The following is an 18,050-nucleotide window of genomic DNA, read 5'->3' on the forward strand; positions in this document are numbered from 1 at the left end:
ATGCTAGTTAGGTACATTGGGATTTATGGTGTTTCCACGGAGAGAGAGCTGCGTCAGGTTAAGACTAGAAGTGCTAGAGAGAGTCAAAGAATTTAGGGCCATTTAAAGAAAAAAAAAAGTGCCACAACTTAATGACTGATAGGATATATTTGGTGATAAAAAAAGATAGGTCAAGGATGGCTCCTTGGGGTCATAGTTGGAGAATCTGGGTGGAAGAATGGTGGTAGCTCTCACTTACCTGGGGAACTCTGGAGAAAAATCCCTATTTGGTATACATATTGTCGTTGTATTCTCACCTAAAATTGAAGCATTGGGAATGTCACATATTCATCTGAAGTTTTTCTTTAATAGGTTTGCTGAGGTATAATTCACATACAATAAATTTTACCAATATTAAAGGTATAGTTAGAATGAGTTTTGCAAAATAGAGTTGTATAACCAGTATAATCATAATAATCAATCATGGTTGTGTAACCAGTATAATCATTTCTATCACCCATGAAAGTTCCCCAGACCTCCTCTTCTGTGCCCCCATACAGCCTTGCCACCTGAGAATGATATGCTATCACTCTAGTTTCATCTTTTCTAGACTTTCACACAATTTTCACTTAGAATAATGCTTTTGAGATTCATCCACATTGTTACATGTATCAGTAGTTTGATTCCTTTTTTCACTAAGTGAAATTCCACTACAAGGATACAGGAGAATTGTTTGCCCTTTCACCACTTTGTGGATCTATGGGTTCTTTCCAGTTTGGGGCAATTATAAATAAAGCTGGAGTGAAAATGTAGTGATCTTTGGATATACACATGTACATTTCTCGTAGTATCTAGGACTGAGTTGACACGTTGTATGATAAATACATATTTAAGAAATATAAGAAGCTGTCAAGCTTTTTTCCCAAAATGGCTATACAAGTTTGCATTTATATATGTAATGCATAGGAGTTCTAGTCATTCTACATACTAGCAAACGTTTGGTATTGCAAAGAGCTCAAATTTTCTCCAATCTAATGAGTGTATAGCATTATCTATTTATGGTTTTAATTTGTACCTAATGTATATTTGTCTAATCAGTAGTGGTGTTAGATATCCATATGTGAAAATAGGAACCCTTTCTCTTCTTATTTATGAAAATTATGTAAAAATGGGTTGCATTTTTATTTGGGTAAATGTAAGAGAAAAACTTTTAAAACTTCTGGAAGAAAGTATAGGAAAAAAACCCACTTGATATTGAGTTATACAAAAAATTTCTAAATAGGAATCCAAAAGGATAAACCATAATGGACAAATGAATAAAGTAGACTTGATAGAAATTAAAAATGTTTGTTCTTCAAGATACATTGTTTAGTAAATAAAATAGCAAACCACAGATGAGGAAAAAGGTTTTCAAAATTTGTGTCTGCTCAAGGATTTCCTCTCCCCTACCTCCCTGCCCTATTTTGTAAAGGTTTTGTTGAGAAATTTGCTGTCATTCATGTTCTTGTTTCTCTACATAATGCGTCATTCTTCCTCTGGCTGCTTTTGAGATTTTGTTTGTCTTTGTTTTTCATAATTTGATTAAGATATGTGTTGGCATAATTTTTATTATGTGTGCACTGGATGCATTATATATTTGTAGTTTTCAACAAATTTGGACAATTTGAGGCCTAATTTCTTCAAATGGTTTCTCTTTCACTTCTGTAACTGCAGTTCCTCATATGTTGGATCATTTGTCCTTATGCCATAACTCACTAATGTTCAAGACATTTTTTCTTGTTTATTGGCTTTGTGTTGCCTTTTCTCTGTGCTTAACTTCGGATAGTTCTTACTGTTATGTCTTTAGGCTCACTAATCTTTCTTCCTGAGGGTCTTACCTGCTTTCAATCTGCTTGATGTGTTTTTCATTTGAAATATTATAGCTTTCATCTCTAGAATTTACAGTTGGGTCTTTTTGATGTCCCACCCCGGTAAGTGCATGTTTTTCTGCCTTTTCTTGTGAAGTTACAGCATATCTTCATAGCTGCTTTCATGGTTTTGTTGGCTCATTCCATTACTTTTGTTATGCCTGATCTAGTTTTGCTAATTGACATTTTCCTCCTTGTAATGGGTAATATTTTTCTGCTTTTTGTATGCCTGCAATTTTATATTGTATGCTACAGGATGAGAGTTTTTCATCCTTGCTGCTTATTATTATTATTATTATTAATTTAAATGCAATGGACTTTGTTCTAGTAGCCTGTTAAGTTATTGGAATCAGATGCATCATTTTGAGGCTTACTTTTAAGCCTTGTTGGAATGGACTCAAATCAGTTTTAATTACAGGCTAATTTAGCCCCATTCCTTAGCATATAATTTTCTAAGAGCACTGTCAAATGTCCTTTGCATTATGAGGTCCTTCTACTATAGCTGGTTGGAATATTGTTTCACCTAATATTTTCTGCCTCCTCTCCCCCACCAGACTCTTGGTAGTTTCTTCATATGTGTGTACAAATCAGAACACAATTACTTCAGAGTTTGTGCAACAGACATCCAGTGTTCTCTCTCTGTGATATGTCCACATATTCTTTGATATTCCTCCCATTAAATGGTAGAATTTAATTTTCTTCCCTTCATGTAGTTAAACTTAGTGACCCATGTCTGACAAATAGACTGTGGCAAAAATGATCAGTTACCAATTCCGTGGTTAGGTCATCTAAACACTGTGCCTCCTTTCTTTGGTGCACTCTTTCACTCCCTCTTGGATAGCTGATCCAAGGAAAGCCAGAATCTTCAGGCCAGTCAGGTCATCATCAGTGACTGACGCCTTCAGCTCTGGCAATAATTCTGAGTTGCAATCTTGTAAAAATTCTTAAGCCACAAATATCCAGGTAAGCCCTCTCTGAATTCTTCACACTAAGAGATGGCATTAGTGAACAAATGTTTCTTTTTTTTAAGATGTTAAGTTTTGGAGTAATGTGTTGTGTAGCAGTACATAGTTCTTACAGATTTTGGTATCTGGAATATTCAAGATACCAAAATATTTTGGTATTTCTATTTTTTCTTTAAAGATTTTATTTGCCCATTTGAGAGAGAGAGAGAGAGAGAGTTAAAGAGCACCCAAGCAGGGAGAGGAGTGGAAGGAGAGGGATAAGCTCTGCTCAGCACAGAGCTTGATGTGGGGCTTAGTCGCCTGATCCTGAGTTCAATACAAATATTTCTTATCCACACTCCATCCACTTTTCATCAATGATAATGTCTTATATAACCATAGTATATTACCAAAACAAGAAAGTTGATATTGATCTAATATTATTAAATAAACAACTGACTTTACTAGGATTTCACGAGCTGTGTGTGACTGTGTGTGTGTGTGGGGGGGTGTTCCATGAAACATTATCATGTATTGATTTGTGTAACCATAGCCATGATTAAACTACAGAACTATTTTATTATCATAATCAAATTTCCCTTTGTTACTTCTACATAGATATGCAATCCTCCAAATCCAATCCCTCGCAGCAACTGATGTATTCTCCAACATGATAATTTTGTCACTTCAAAAATAGTATGTAAATGGAATAATAATAAAGCATGCAACCTTTTGAGATTGACTTTCATTCAGCACCATACCTCTGAGATCCATTTAATAGTTCATTTAATGTATGAGAATTCCAGCTGATTCCACATCCTTGTCATTACCTGGAATTGTTAGTATATTTTGCCCATTCTAACAGGCATCTCATGATATTTAATCATCATTTTAATTTTGCATTTCTCTACCAATTAATGATATTTAATGCATTTCCAGGTCTTATTTGTGCTGCATATACTTGCTTTTTGAGTCTTTTCCTCATTTTCTACTTAGATTGTTTTTTTTTTATTAATAGTGAATTCAAAATTTTAAAAAATATTCTGAATTTAAGTCCTTTGTCAGATATGTGGTTTTCAATATCTTCTCCCAACTGTGCCCAGTTTTACATCCTCTTAACAGGGTCTTTTTCAGAAAACAAAACAAAACAAAACAAAACAAAACAAAAAAACCTTTTAACCGAAGTCCAACCTATCACTTTTTTAAAAAAGATTTTATTTATTTATTTTGAGAGAGAGAGAGAAAGAGAGCAAGTGAGCACAAGTGAAGGGGAGGGGCAGAAGGAGAAACAGACACCCCTGCTGAGCAGGGAGATTAATCAGGGGCTTGATCCCAGAATTCCAGGATCATGACCTGAGCTGAAGAGAGATGCTTAGCTGAATGAGCCACCTAAGTGCCCCCCCAATCTATTCTTTTTAATGAATTTATTATTATTTTATTTCTATTTCTAGAAAAGCACTGTTTGTTCTTTTCCAAAGAGCATATGTAAGAACTCTTTGTTTAACCCTAAACTAGGAAGACCAACAATTTTGTTTCATATTTTCTTCTAGAAGTTTCATATTTTATAGTCTTGTGTTTTATATTTAAAACTATTATCTAAAAAAAAAAAATAAAAAAAAATAAAACTATTATCTATTTTGAGTTAGTGTTTATATATGAGATTCAAGTTGAGGGTTTTTATTTTGTCCTTGGTGTCCAGTTGTTCTGACGACATTTGTTGAAAAGGTATCTTTTCTCCATTGAATTACTTCTGCACCTTTGTCAAAAATCAGTTGACTGTAGTTCTGTGGAAAATATTTCTGGGTTCTATTCTGTTCCATTAATCTATGGAATACCACAATCTCTTGGTTACTGGAGGTGTGGATTAAACCTTAATATTAGGTGGTATTCAGTCCTCAGGTGGTATTTAGGCTTTATTATCTTTTGTCAATTTTTTTCACAACTTTAGTTTCTGTGGTTTTGATATATATTTAAAAAATCAATTTGTCTATAACTGCAAAATAATTCTTCTGGGATGTTGATAGGAATTGCTATAAACAGAATATTTGGGCAGAATTGCCTCCTTTTATATGCTTATTCTTCCAACTCACTATATCTCTCCATTTATGGAGTTCTTTAATTTTTACTGTTTTGTGGTCTTCAGCATACAGATCCTATACATATTTGATTAGACTTACACCTAAATATTTCTTTGAGAGCTAATGTAAATAGTATTGAATTTTAGTTACTATTTGATCATTGCCAATATATAAAAATATGGTTGATTTTTGGTATCCTTGTATCCTGTGACTTTGCTCACTACTCTAGGAATTGTTTTGCATTGATTTTGAGAATTACATACATGGGCAATCATGCCATTGGCAAACAGGGACAGCTTTATTTAGCCTTTTCCAATTTGTATTACATTTATTTCCTTTAAGTGCTTTATTGCACTGATTAGGATTTCCAATACTATGTTGAACAGGAGTGGTGAGTGTGGATTCATGCCTTTATCTCAATTTTAGAGGGATAGTATTCAGTCTTTCATTCTCAGTTGTAGTTTCATTTTTTATTTTTTTAAGATTTTATTTATTTATTCATGAGAGACACAGAGAAAGGCAGAGACATAGACAGAGGGAGAAGCAGGCTCCCTGTGTGGAGCCTGATGCAGGACTCAATCCTAGGACCTCAGGATCACACTCTGAGCCAAAGGCAGATGCTCAACCACTGAGCCACCCAGATGCCCCTCAGTTGTAGTTTTAAAAAATAGATATTCTTTATCCAGTTGAAGCCTTTCCCTCTTATTCCTATTTCCTTTTGCTGAGAGTTTTAATCATAAATGGATGTTGAATTTTGCCAAATGCCCTTTTTTGCGTCAGTTGGTATAGTCACATGGTTTTCTTCTGTAGCCAATGTAATCAATGGATTACATTGATTTTGGAATATTGAACCAGGCTTGCATTCCTCAAATACATCTCATTGGCCATTTTACATTATTCTGTTGATATACTGCTAAATTTAATTTGCTAATATTTTTTCAGGTTTATATCTATATTCATGATCTATGTTAATCTGTATTTTGACTTTTTGTAGTGCCTTTCTCTGGATTTGGTATGCAGGTAATGCCAGCTTCATAAATTAAGTTGCAAAGTTCTATTTTTCTGGGAAAGATTATGTAGAATTGGTGTTAGTTTAAAAATAAATGTTTAGGAATCACTGAAAGCATCTTCACCTAGAGATTTCTTTTTCCAAAGTTTTTAAGCTATAAATTCAATGTAATACCTTAAGAAGGCTTTTAGTTTAAGTCATATATGCTTGGGTTAGGCTACAGCTGAGGGATTGTAGGAAAATGAGGTAAATATTATTGTAAACTAAAGGAAAGAGAATCTTTGTAATACATTGACATTAAATTTAGCAAGACTGCTGTCTACTATAGAAAATGGTCCTAATGTACTGGTTCATCAAGCTAAGGGGTTTTCCCAAAATTTTGGAAGTTGCCACTTGTTTTTTTCCTGCTTATAGAAAATGTAAAAGAAGGTAGAGAAACTAAAAGAGGCCAATGAGATGTATTTGAGAAATGCAAGGCTGGTCCAAATTCCAAAATCAATCAGTGTAATCCACTATAACAAAAGGCTACAGAAGAAAGCCATGTGACTATACTGATTGATGCACAAAGGACATTTGACAAAATTCAACATTCATTTATGATGAAAATTCACATCAGACTGAAATAGGAACAGTGCTTGATGGCTATGGACCCTTTTAGCTTCTTTTTCAGTAAACTGATGCTAAATTTAAGAAGAAATTACATCAGAAGAAAAGTGAAATATAGGGCACTTTCAGGGAAAGCACAGCATAATGATGAAGCAAAAGGTGTGACTATAAAATCTTTTGTTAAGAACTCATTGAGATCGCACTTGGATATTCAGAGGATCTTTGTGTCAGAGTGAAACTCCTCTAAAGTGTTTGATTTGTGTCTCCCAGACCTTTCAGCCAGACACGAGGAATTCTAACAAGTCTAAGAATTCTGCTTCTCATAAGCAACTCAAGGTAGAGAAGGTTTATCTCCAAGATATTTGAGTGTGTGGCTTTTGTCTCATGGATGGAAAGTGAAACCCATGAAGATTTACAGAATACTTGCAAAGTTTGAAAAACAGTTAAATGTGAAGAAATATTTCTGGAGAAAAAGGAGGTAGAGACCGTATAAAATGATACGGAGTTGCTAAATCCATAAGTTCTATTGTCAGGAAGCCAACCGAGAAAACTAATCATTTGTAAATGGGTACCATGTTTCATGAAAATGGAGGGATGACTCAGAGTAGCAACCAGTTCCTAGGGGGGAAGACCCGGCACCATGGAGAATTATTCCCAGAACTTGAGAGGTAATTAAGGAACTTTGAACATTTTCCTACTTGGATTTCAGAATTGCTCTGGACCAGTGACACCTTTGTGCTTCCTCTTTTCATTCCTTTTGAATAACAACATCTCTAGCAGCTATCCCTGCCTGTTCCACCACAGTATGCTGGGTGTATGGGAGGCAAATATACTGTTCTGTTAGTTTCACAGGTCTATAGAGGGAGAAAGACTGAATTCAAGGAGCTCTAGCTAATGAATGATGCTGAAAGCACTCATGCACACCTGATGTGATTTAGATAGTGAGATTCTGGACTTTGAGAAGCTGCTTTAATAGGATGAGCCTTTTGAGGGCCCTGGGAGGGGATGAGTATATTCTGCACATGGAAGAAATGCAAATAATTTATAGCTAGGGGGCATAAATGCACTCTGATGGTTTTTAAAATATGTTCATAAATTCTTTAATATTTCTCCATTTCAGTGTGAGCCAGACTTAGTGATTTGCTTCTTCTTTTTTTTTTTTTTTTAAAGATTGCATTTATTTTGACAGAGAGAGAGAGAACAGGCAGGGAGAGGGGGAGGGGCACATGGAGAAGCAGACTCCCTGCTGAGCAGGGAACCCTGCACAGAGCTCAATCTCAGGACTCTGTGATCATGACCAGAGCGGAAGGCAGACACTTAAACAAGTGAGCCACTCAGGTACCCCAGGGATTTGCTTCTTAAGAGTAGAATATGGCAAAAGTAATGGTAGGCCATTTTCAAGATTGGGTTATAAAAAGACCAAAGCTGCCAGTGTGGGTACACTCTTCGTCTTGAATTACTTGTTCTGAGAGAACACATGCAATGAATAGCCAGATGGAGAGGTCCGTGTGGCAAGTTTCCTGCCAATAGCCACGTGATTTAGAAAACAGAACTTTTATCTCCAGTTAATTCTTGAGAAACTATAGTTCTGGCCAAGAGTTTGACTGCCATCTTGTGAGAGACCTTGAGCCAGAAATACTTAGCTTGGCTGCTCCTAGACTCCAGATCCTTAGAAATGATGTGAGATGATAAATGTTTACTGTTTTAAATTGCTTAGTTTGTTATGTAGCAGTAGAAAACTATTAAACTCTCTCTGCTGCTCCCTCTTCTCTGGCACTCTGGCCTGTAAATTCTAATCATCTTGCTGTGTCTTGTCAGCTCATCTTCAGGGCTCTGTTTGGATTTCTCCTCCCTGTGCAGAAGCCTCTCCATGCAACTCAGTGAAAGGGTTATTTGTATTTTCTTAATATTTTAAGCATTTTTTTTTTCGTATGGAAAACTATTTAAGATGAGCTTTAGGTTGTAAGAGGCTTAAGGCCAATGAGTCGAGAGAATGAGGAAGGCTGAAGGCACCAAAGCCAACTTTCTCTGTAGAGAAGCATGGTTTATAAAGTGCAACATGTGAGCACCTTGTGGATAAGAACAGTTGGTTCCACTTACTCTGATGCTTTGTCACTTACCTCCACCCCACAAAAGCCATTCTTGGTTGATGCTAGCTACCATCTGGTGACATATGTAGTGACCTGGCTTAGGCAACATATTTTTCCCAGCTGCTCCTTTCTTCCCTCTGACGTTAGTCATGCACACCCATGTCACAGTCTTGCCTTTTCTCCTTGATTTCACCATGCACAATTTACTCAATTCCAAATCTTTCTTTCACGTACATACATACATGCTCAAACCCTCTTTAACCGATGCTTTTACTTGCACAACTAAGTCTCCTCAGTTAGAGTACAATAACTTCCTACGAGTCCTTTCTCTGTTAGGCTTGTTCTTTCTGTGAGCTAGATAAAGCATGCTGAGAGTAGCTGATCACCACCAGAGTTAGCGCTGTAATTCTGGATTAAGGAATTGGAATTGGAATGAAATACCGTACAGAAATCATTTTCTGTCATCTTCTAAACGATCTTAGAGAATCTCTTTAGAATTTCCACACCTATTCAGTGTAAATCATTGAATTAGGCAGGGTGTTGTTTAAAAAACATTATGTATATAAAACAGGGGTGCCTGGTTGGCTCAGTCTGCGGAGCGGCTCAGTCTTGATCATGGAATTGTGAGTGAGTGTGAGCCCCACGTTGGGTATAGAAATGACTTAAAAATCTTTAAGAAATTTAAAAAGATATATAAAATAAATCCTACTTTTCCAAAAAAAAAAAAAAAAAGGGATAGGCTGGTAGAAGAAATATGTAACAATGTGCACAAAACCAAATGATTTATAGAAGTCTTAGAAAATATACAAATAAGTTATAACAGTATTTCAGATGGGAGAAAGATTAGAGCTAGCTGGGAATTAGGCAAACCTTTCCATAACAATCACTATTAATTTCTACTATTAGGGATTGGAAGGGATCATGGGTCAGTAGGCACAAAAAAGCACAGAGATGGGCACTTCCATTGGCAATCTGTGCTTCTGAGAATATTCTGAGCTACCATATAGCTCATTTAGTTTTAAGGAATCACAAACGTATTCCAGTAAAGACAGACAATATCCATTCCTTCTATAGTCTTATATTTCTGTCATCATTGTTGTTCAAATTACATAAGAAACATTTTACTCAAGTCATATATCCTGGTGGACGTGTTTCATTAAAACTAGCCATCTGCCTTAAAACTTGCTATATTTGTTAAAAATAAACTGACTTTGATTTCTTGCCTAGTTTTAAGTCTGTATAATTGAGTCTCATAAAAAGGAGTGTGTAGGTTTCTAAGTAACCCAGATATTTCTTGGAGGTCTGGAAATCCATACCCACCCTAGTTGCTCCGGTTTTAGAGATTTTACAAGACAAGGTCTTGGAGACAGACAGAGCACTTTTGACAAACACACCTAGAGTGTCTTCATGTTTGTTTTTAAACTCAGGACAACTCAAAGAAAGTATTCTAGGACCCAGCTTATTCAAACAATGGCTTTCCTTTGAAATAAGATAGTCTGCCTCCCTTAAAGGCATAGTAGTCACCTTTGACACAAGGAACAGAAGGTAAAATAACAGAGGATGTGGGGAATCAATCTCCCACGGCTGGAATTTTTAGAAAATACTGATTTCTAGGTGACTGGCCTAGTCCAGAGGATGCAAATAGCAAGCAGATTAGATCAATCGCCCTCTAGTGTGATGTGGAAGGTTTGATGTGGCCAAGGAAGAGGTATGCAAAAGGGAGTGGGTACTATGAAGATCCGTAACAAAGGAAGCAAGAATATTTAAGCTGGGACTTCCCCCCAAAAGACAGAAGTAGCCAAGATAAAATTTTAGTGTACAAAAAAGTAAAAAAGGCAAAATAATCTCACCTCATCTGAGATCTTTAGCATACAATATTTAATGCCAGGTCCTTTAACCTCACCCTTATGTGAAAGAATGAGAGAGAGAGAGAGAGAGAGAGAGAGAGAGAGAGGGAGAGAGAGGGAGAGGGAGAGAGAGAGTATGTATGAGAGTGAGAGAAGGGGAGGGGAAGGAAAATTGATAGCAGTGATGAATGGCAAGCCTGAAAGATAAGGTGATATAAGGGGCCCTGAAATGTCAGGGTGTCCACTGTCCTGGGAACCTTTGAAGCACACTCCATGACGAATTACATTATCTCCAGGCTTAGGAAAATTCCTACAAAGATGGATAGAAAAATCAAAGGTCTTTGGAAAGTGGGGCCACAGCTTTGTGCTCAGGCCGGCAGTAAGTTTTGTTTTGTGTGATGTGAGGATGGGTGTTGGGGGGGGGGGAGCGCTAGGGGGTGGGGTGGACCAGGGAGGCGCCTGTACCTGCACACAGCTGGGGGTGGGGAGTGGGAGTGCGTCCCGGGTGAGGATGCAAATCGGCCTCCCAGAGCGGCCAATCAGGAGTCAGGTGGGGGAATTTGGGTCCCCACCCCAGCTGGGTGTGTAAGCACGTGTGTGGGGTTCCGGGACCTTTGTCCCGCAGTCACCCGGGGCGGGCGCCCCTCGGCTCCCCTTCTGTCGTCAGGTCCGCTTGAATCCTTTCTCCTCCACACCCACCTCGCCAGTCGCGCCTCCTCCCCATCCCGCCGCTGACTGCCGCCCGCGCCTCTCCGGGTAAGAGCCGCGTGCGGGGCTGGGCTCCCCGGGCTGCCGGGAACAGCCCCTGGCAGTGCCGCGCGGGCGCAGGCGGCGAGCCACGGCTCGGACACCACGGCGGGGCTGCCGGCGCGGGGCGCTCCTCCGCCGGTCCCGAGGCAGCACTGCCCGCCTCGCGCCTCAGCTTTGGGTCTACCCTGTGGGGCTCCGGAAACTCTCGCAGCGTCCGGGACGCGGCAAATAGACTCCTCACCTAATTCGCCAGGGAGCCCGAGCGCTGCGGGGCCGCGGCGCTGCCTGCCCCCGCTCCTCCCCCCACCCCACCCCCGCGCGGGCTCCGGCAGCCTCTCGGAGTCACACAGCACCCCCGCCCCCCCCACCCCCGGCAGACAAAGGGCCTGGGCCAACTCGCCGCCCGGCCTCCTTGCGCTCCGGGAGGCGGCGGCGCCCGCGGTGGATCGCGCAAGGAGGCGCGCGCGGGGCGAGGAGCCGCGGCCGCGGGAGCGCGGCCCCGGGAAGAGCCGCGAGATGCGCCTTACACACATCTGCTGCTGCTGCCTCCTTTACCAGCTGGGGGTCCTAGCGAATGGGGTCGTTTCAGGTAAGTTCTTCCGAGACTTGCGGCTCGCTTTTTCCGACTTCCCTAGCGGAAGCCGAGAACGCACGGGTAGGCTGGGCTGGTGCAGCCGGTGCGCGGTGAGCGGGGCTCCGTGGGTAGCAGTTGCAGGGGAAGGGAGCGTGCGGGTGCAGATGAGGGGGGTCGAGCTCGCCCGGCAAGAGGCACTTCTCCCGACCTCATTCTCAACGTCGTGGGACGATGATTAGCCTCCCTCTACTGAGAGCAGTTAGTATTTGCAAAAAGGTACGTTCACAGCCACCTGGAGGAAAGTGGGGAAGTACAGCGACTCGACAGCGATGCTTCGCTCTGACACATACTTAAGAAAGCAATCGATCCGTGTTGGAGTCTTTGCACCGGTTTTCCTCCGACAGAGTAAGCGCTGTCACCAAACTTTGCCGCCCCACTCCTTCACCCCTCCCCCATATAATCGCACTTTTATTTTGAAAATGCTGGGGTCTGTAATCCGATCGCAGGGCTCCGGGGGTTGCAGGAGCTCCGGGGGCTAGACGGGTGGTCTCCAGCGCGTTACCCCGAGAGCCCTGTGTCTGAGCCGAGTGTGAGCCTGGGAATGCTTGTGCTACTGGAACCGCGGCACGTTAAGCCCCGCACTTCTCTGTCTGCCCCGCCCGCAGGGCTGCAGTTCGCCCCCGACCGCGAGGAGTGGGAAGTCGTGTTTCCTGCACTCTGGCGCCGGGAGCCAGTGGACGCGGCCGGCGGCAGCGGGGGCAGCGCGGACCCGGGCTGGGCGCGCGGCGCTGGGGGCGGCGGCGGCGGCGGCGGCGCCCGGGCGCAGGCGGCCGGCAGCTCGCGCGAGGTGCGCTCCGTGGCCCCGGCGCCGCCCGCGGAGCCCGTGGAGCCCGTGGAGCCCGCGGAGCCCGCGGACGGCCAGTCCGAGCCCCGGCCCCAGCCGCGGGCCCCGGCGCCGCCGGCGGCCGAGGAGGACGAGGAGTTCGAATCTCAGGAGCTGCCGCGGGGATCCAGCGGGGCTGCCGCCCTGTCCCCGGGCGCCCCGGCCTCGTGGCAGCCGCCGCCCCCGCAGCCACCGCCCTCGCCTCCCCCGGCCCGGGAAGCCGAGCCGGACGGCGACGAGGTACTGCTGCGGATCCCGGCCTTCTCCCGGGACCTGTACCTGCTGCTCCGGAGAGACGGCCGCTTCCTGGCGCCCCGCTTCGCGGTGGAACAGCGGCCGGGCCCCGGGCCCGCGCCGGCAACGGCCGCCCCGCGCCCCCCGGCGCCGCCCGACGCCTCCTGCTTCTACACCGGGGCGGTGCTGCGGCACCCCGGCTCGCTGGCCTCGTTCAGCACCTGTGGAGGCGGCCTGGTAAGCGCCCTTCCTCGCCCCGCCCTCCGCCTTCCCGCCCCCGGTCCCTCTCCCCACGTCCGCCCGCCCGGTTTGCAGGCCCCTCGCCCCGGCCCAGAGCCGTCGCCCCGAACTTGACCCTCGCCTCCACCGCCTCCACCCCGCGGCGGCCTGTCCCGCCGCCTTCCCCCCGCAGAACATCTCCAGCGCCACTCCGGGAAGCTGAAGGCTACTGGCCGGGTCAGCAGCCTTCTCCTTCTACACGGTTATACGTTTCCTCTGAATAGCGTGTCACACTGTCTCCTGGTGACTCTTCCCGCTGGTTTTACTTCTTTCTGTTTTCCAAAATAAGCCCACCACGTGGTGTCTTTTAGGAGCTTGGAAGACAACCAATCTGCTCACTTGAGCGGGATCTCACTCCGTCTCTGCCCCCACCCCCAGGTCCTGCATTTATTATCTCCATTTTTTTTTTTTTCCACGTCCTACTTCAAAGTAGTCAGAACAGTTCTCTAGGGAATTACAATCTGACAGCTGTCTAGAATTTAAACACATGCACAGCCACACTGGACACCTGTTCAGTGTTCTGTGAGCGACAGGAGTGGAGAAGGAGTCTGTGGGAGCTGTGGACGGATGAATGACCTTAGGACTCAGTATGCAAAGGGTCATGGTTCTCTGGGTTAACTTTTTCTTTTCTGAGGTTTATATTTTACTTGGCAGTAGTTGGCTTTTCTCCTCCCCACTCCACTGTAGAAAGTAGTAGGGGTGGGAGTCTTGCTGAGAGGCCTGTTGGAAGGGGAAAGGAAAAGCCATTTGCTCCATCTGAACAATAGAGATCATACTTGGATTTTCTCTCCTCTGTCCTGACCCAGGTTTGGGAATAATTGTTCCCTCCTGTAAGTTGGCCTTTGCTTTGTGGTAGAGTGTACATAACATAAAATTTACCATTTTAACCATTTTTAGATGTACAGTTCAGAGGCATTAAGTACTTTCACATTTATTACAGCGCCATCATCATTGTGGCCTTTATTACTAGTTTAAGGCAAAACCCACAAGATGTTGAAAACACTCATGTGATTTGTGGCCTCATTTTGCTGTTTCTGGTGAGCCATGGATGAAATCCACAAGGACTTGTCTGAAAGCAACCTGCTCATTTGTAGAAAAACCCAATAGTAATGGAGAGCAGAAAATAGCCACACAATCAAAGCCACCCAAAGCCATGAAATGGAAAAAGATGGTCAAAAATCCAGACAAAATGAAACTGGAAATTTTTACCTATGCCCTCCTAAGGTCTCATGGTCCAATGATGTAAATTGCTGGACAGGGCTATATTTTACCAGATGCTCATAATGATGAATATTCAAATATGGACATTTTTAGCCATGAGTGAAAAAAGTTGGCATGGAAAAAATACACGAAAAGCTTTTAAAAATGTTTTTTGTGGAACTGGTGTTTGAACACTTCACTGGGGGAAACATTTTGTGGGGATTTCATTGTCCACTAGTTTTTGGCCAGGGATTAAATAATTACATATAGAACGTTCCTGGTGTGGTAGAAGCAATAGGGGATAAAGCATTTCACTGTGTTGAAATGTGGGCCTTTGGTCAGATTTTCCAAATGAGCTATGCCTTCTCTCCATACTTAAGGGAGCAAAGTTAGAATTATGAGTAGGTTTTTCATAGACTGAATAGGAGTTTGACATACCTCCCTGTTTATCATGTTGGACTTTTGCTCACTTTTCCTATTAGCCACATATGTATATGTTCTGAACTGGGAAGTCTTTGTTATTGAGGAAATCTGACGTTGCCAGCAATACAGTATAGCAGTCAGACTTTTGAGTAAAAAGTTAGGCAGATAGCCAAGAAGAGTGGGTTTGTTACTCCAGCCTCTACCATGCCAGCCCTTTTTCCCTTATGAGAGTAGATTAGGAAAGGGAGCAGAGTTTGTTATCTGAGCTCTGACATTGGCTTGTTCCCTGACAATTGACAAGTCCCTTACCTCTCTGGGCTTCAGTTTTCATTAGTTAAATGAGAGAATTGGATGCTTTAATTAAAACCTGGAGGATAGAATTGAAATTCTATTACATGTTAAATGTATCCTACATCTTGCATTGGGGACTTACAGGTGAGGACAAAGACATCATACACAAGTGGTTGTGACACAGGTATCCATGGGACAGTGATGTGCTGAACCAAATCTTGTGCCTGAGGTGAAGTCCAGCCTGGGGAGTTGGGCAAGGCTTCCCAAAGCAGAGTTGAACTGGCTTTTGAAGCATGAGGAGGCTTTCCCTAGGCAGAACAAGGCTGAAGAGTGTTTTAGGTCGAGGGATGATGCTGAAGATGTAAAATTGCAGGCCTATCAGGGAAATGAAATCAGGATCTCCTGTGATGAAGCCAGAAGGTACAACAGGGAGAAATGATCTGGTGAGAACAGACCTCCAAAGCCCTGTCTGCTGGAGTATGGGCTTTTCCTAACTTTTGATTATCATAGGGCTACACACTGTTCTTCTGTATTTCCAGAATTCTGTGATATTCTGCTTCTAATATGAGGAATCATAATGACTTTCTGTGGGGGTGACTTATTTATAACAGCAACTGCTTTTCTTCTCAGTAAGTGAAAGCTTTCTGGTGGTTAGTTGCCTAGGAAAGAGTAGATAACTAAGTGTGCCTTCCCCTTTCCTCTCTCAGCGGTTGGTTTTGTCTCCTGGCGCCTGAACTCCTCAACACCTTTTGGATTATTTTGTATTTGAAAAGATCCAAAAGTCTCTATCAAAGGAGACAGATCCAGTTTTGCAACTGGAAATCTTTTATCAACTATCATCCAGTTTTGCAAGGTGGTAAACATTTCTAAGGTTGGCCCGTTCATCCTCCAGATATTAATCTGATTCGTGCTGTGAAAGCAAAAGTGCTAGAATAGATATTTTGGGTACATGGTCAGGTGCTGCCTCTCCAAAGTACTTAAACTTTCTGGATTTCATTTTTCCTGTTTATAAAACACACAAATTGTATTTATATGTCTAGACATTGATGTATGAAGTGTTCTTTCTGTTTCCCTTATTAGTGTGTAATATTGAACAGTAATCTTATTTGAGCCACCTATTAGATCCCATAGTCACATAAATATCCCAGTACTAAGCGATTAAACATTTGTTGAGCAAGTCCTCTGAGCAAGGCACTGTGCAGGTATGGAGAATACAAAAAGGAGATGAAAAAGCCTTGACTTACGTTTCAAGGAGCTTCCATCCTGGCTTGCCCATGACAGATGGAAGCAGGGAAATAGAGTAGCTTGAGATAGGTACAAATGTAGGTATGTCCCAAATACTTTGATGGTATCTTCTTACTACTTATTTCTTTTTATTTCCACAACATTGTAAGATACCTGGTTTTGAGTAGGCACTCAATAAAAATAACTGAGCAAAATACAGCATATACAGTACTTCATTATGTTTTAAATAACCATCTCTAAAAATTAAAGTACAAAAAAAATCAACAAATTAAATTTTATGAAAGAGTGCAACAATTTCCTTGGCTCAAAACTAACACATTAGTTCATTGTTGTTGTTTTAAAAACCACACCTGGGACGCCTGGGTGGCTCAGCGGTTGAGCATCTGTCTTCTGCTCAGGGCGTGATCGCGGGGTCCAGGGATCCAGTCCCACATCGGGCTCCCTGCGAGAAGCCTGTTTCTCCCTCTGCCTGTGTCTCTGCCTCTCTCTCTGTCTCTCGTGAATAAATAAATAAAATCTAAAAAAAAGAAAAAACCACCCCCAAACCAAAATACACACACACACACACACACATACACATACCCCTAAGCAGGATAAACTAGAAACTACACACCTTGCCTTTGGTTCCTTTTAAATGGACTGTTGAAATGGTTATCGTTAATATTTGGATTATCCTTCCAGGATGATAAAGAATGACTACTAAAACTTTACCCCCTTAATTTTTAAGTTGTATACAGTAGTCATTTTGTTTAGTTCTTTATACAGAATATGCAGTCCTGTGTAAATTCAATTTTGGGAGGCAGTTTAGTCCTTTTTTTGAATCACAGTATCCAATGCCACAGCCAGTTTTGAACAGTTAAATATTTTAGGGTATCCATTTCGGACAGGGCACTTTCTCAGATACTAGTACTAAAGCAGGAGGGAGAGTGAGGAGACAGGGTTGAGGGGAAGGGTTGTGCACTAACAGAACCAGGAAAAAAATGGAATCAACATCTAAATGAAAAAAGTAAAGATTGCAGACTAACCTCACACATCTACCTTCTTTGTTCAAGCCCCATCTTAGGAGCAACAGAGAAGATCTTCTAAATAAATCTAAAGCAATATTATAAAAGACTGCCATTAGTACCTCAGACATGCTGAATATCTCCTGAAAGAGTGAAAACAGTTTTGGATTGGATTAATGGAAAACACAGAGACATTAGGAAACTTCTGTGAATGGTGAGGGCTATACCAGAAGTACTGATGGACATGCAGGGAGCAGGAATACAGGGAGCAGAAGTGGTTTTGGCTTTTTCTCATGTCCAGTTATGGCAAGCAGTAGAATCCAAATGTCTGTGCCTAGGCAAGAACAGAGAGGATAAAAGCAGAGCTTTCCCAGGCATGTTGGTGACACCATAGGACCCAGCATCTCCCCTCCAAAAGATCTCTTAGCTCCCTGCAGCGAGCAGAAGGTCCCATCTCTTTCATCAAATAACTGGAGGAGTCACAACAGATAGGTGAGCAGGGAAACGAAAAAGGTGTGAGCTGACATCCAAGAATGTCACACTTTTAAGAAAATGAAGCATATAAAGGAGTCATCAAACCCTGGCTAGTTAATATATGAGGCAACAAAATTAATAGAACAAATGGATAGGTCAACAGAAGTATAAGAGCGGATATATATTTATGGAAAAAATAAATTAAAAAAATACAGCAACAGCTGCTATCTAGA

At 42.2% G+C, this 18,050-nt stretch overlaps 1 protein-coding gene across 1 annotated transcript in view; it reads left to right on the forward strand.

Annotated features, from left to right (window-relative positions):
* Window positions 1-11,784: 11,784 nt before the first annotated feature.
* Window positions 11,785-18,050, forward strand: part of ADAMTS19 (ADAM metallopeptidase with thrombospondin type 1 motif 19) — a 228,940-nt gene continuing 222,674 nt past the window's right edge. The window contains exons 1-2 of the mRNA XM_038551654.1: window positions 11,785-11,887; window positions 12,291-13,138. Coding sequence (XP_038407582.1) covers window positions 11,785-11,887; window positions 12,291-13,138 — 951 coding nt within the window. The remainder of the gene's footprint in view (window positions 11,888-12,290; window positions 13,139-18,050) is intronic.

This window comes from Canis lupus, chromosome 11 (assembly GCF_011100685.1).
Source record: "Canis lupus familiaris isolate Mischka breed German Shepherd chromosome 11, alternate assembly UU_Cfam_GSD_1.0, whole genome shotgun sequence".
Taxonomy (NCBI): domain Eukaryota; kingdom Metazoa; phylum Chordata; class Mammalia; order Carnivora; family Canidae; genus Canis; species Canis lupus.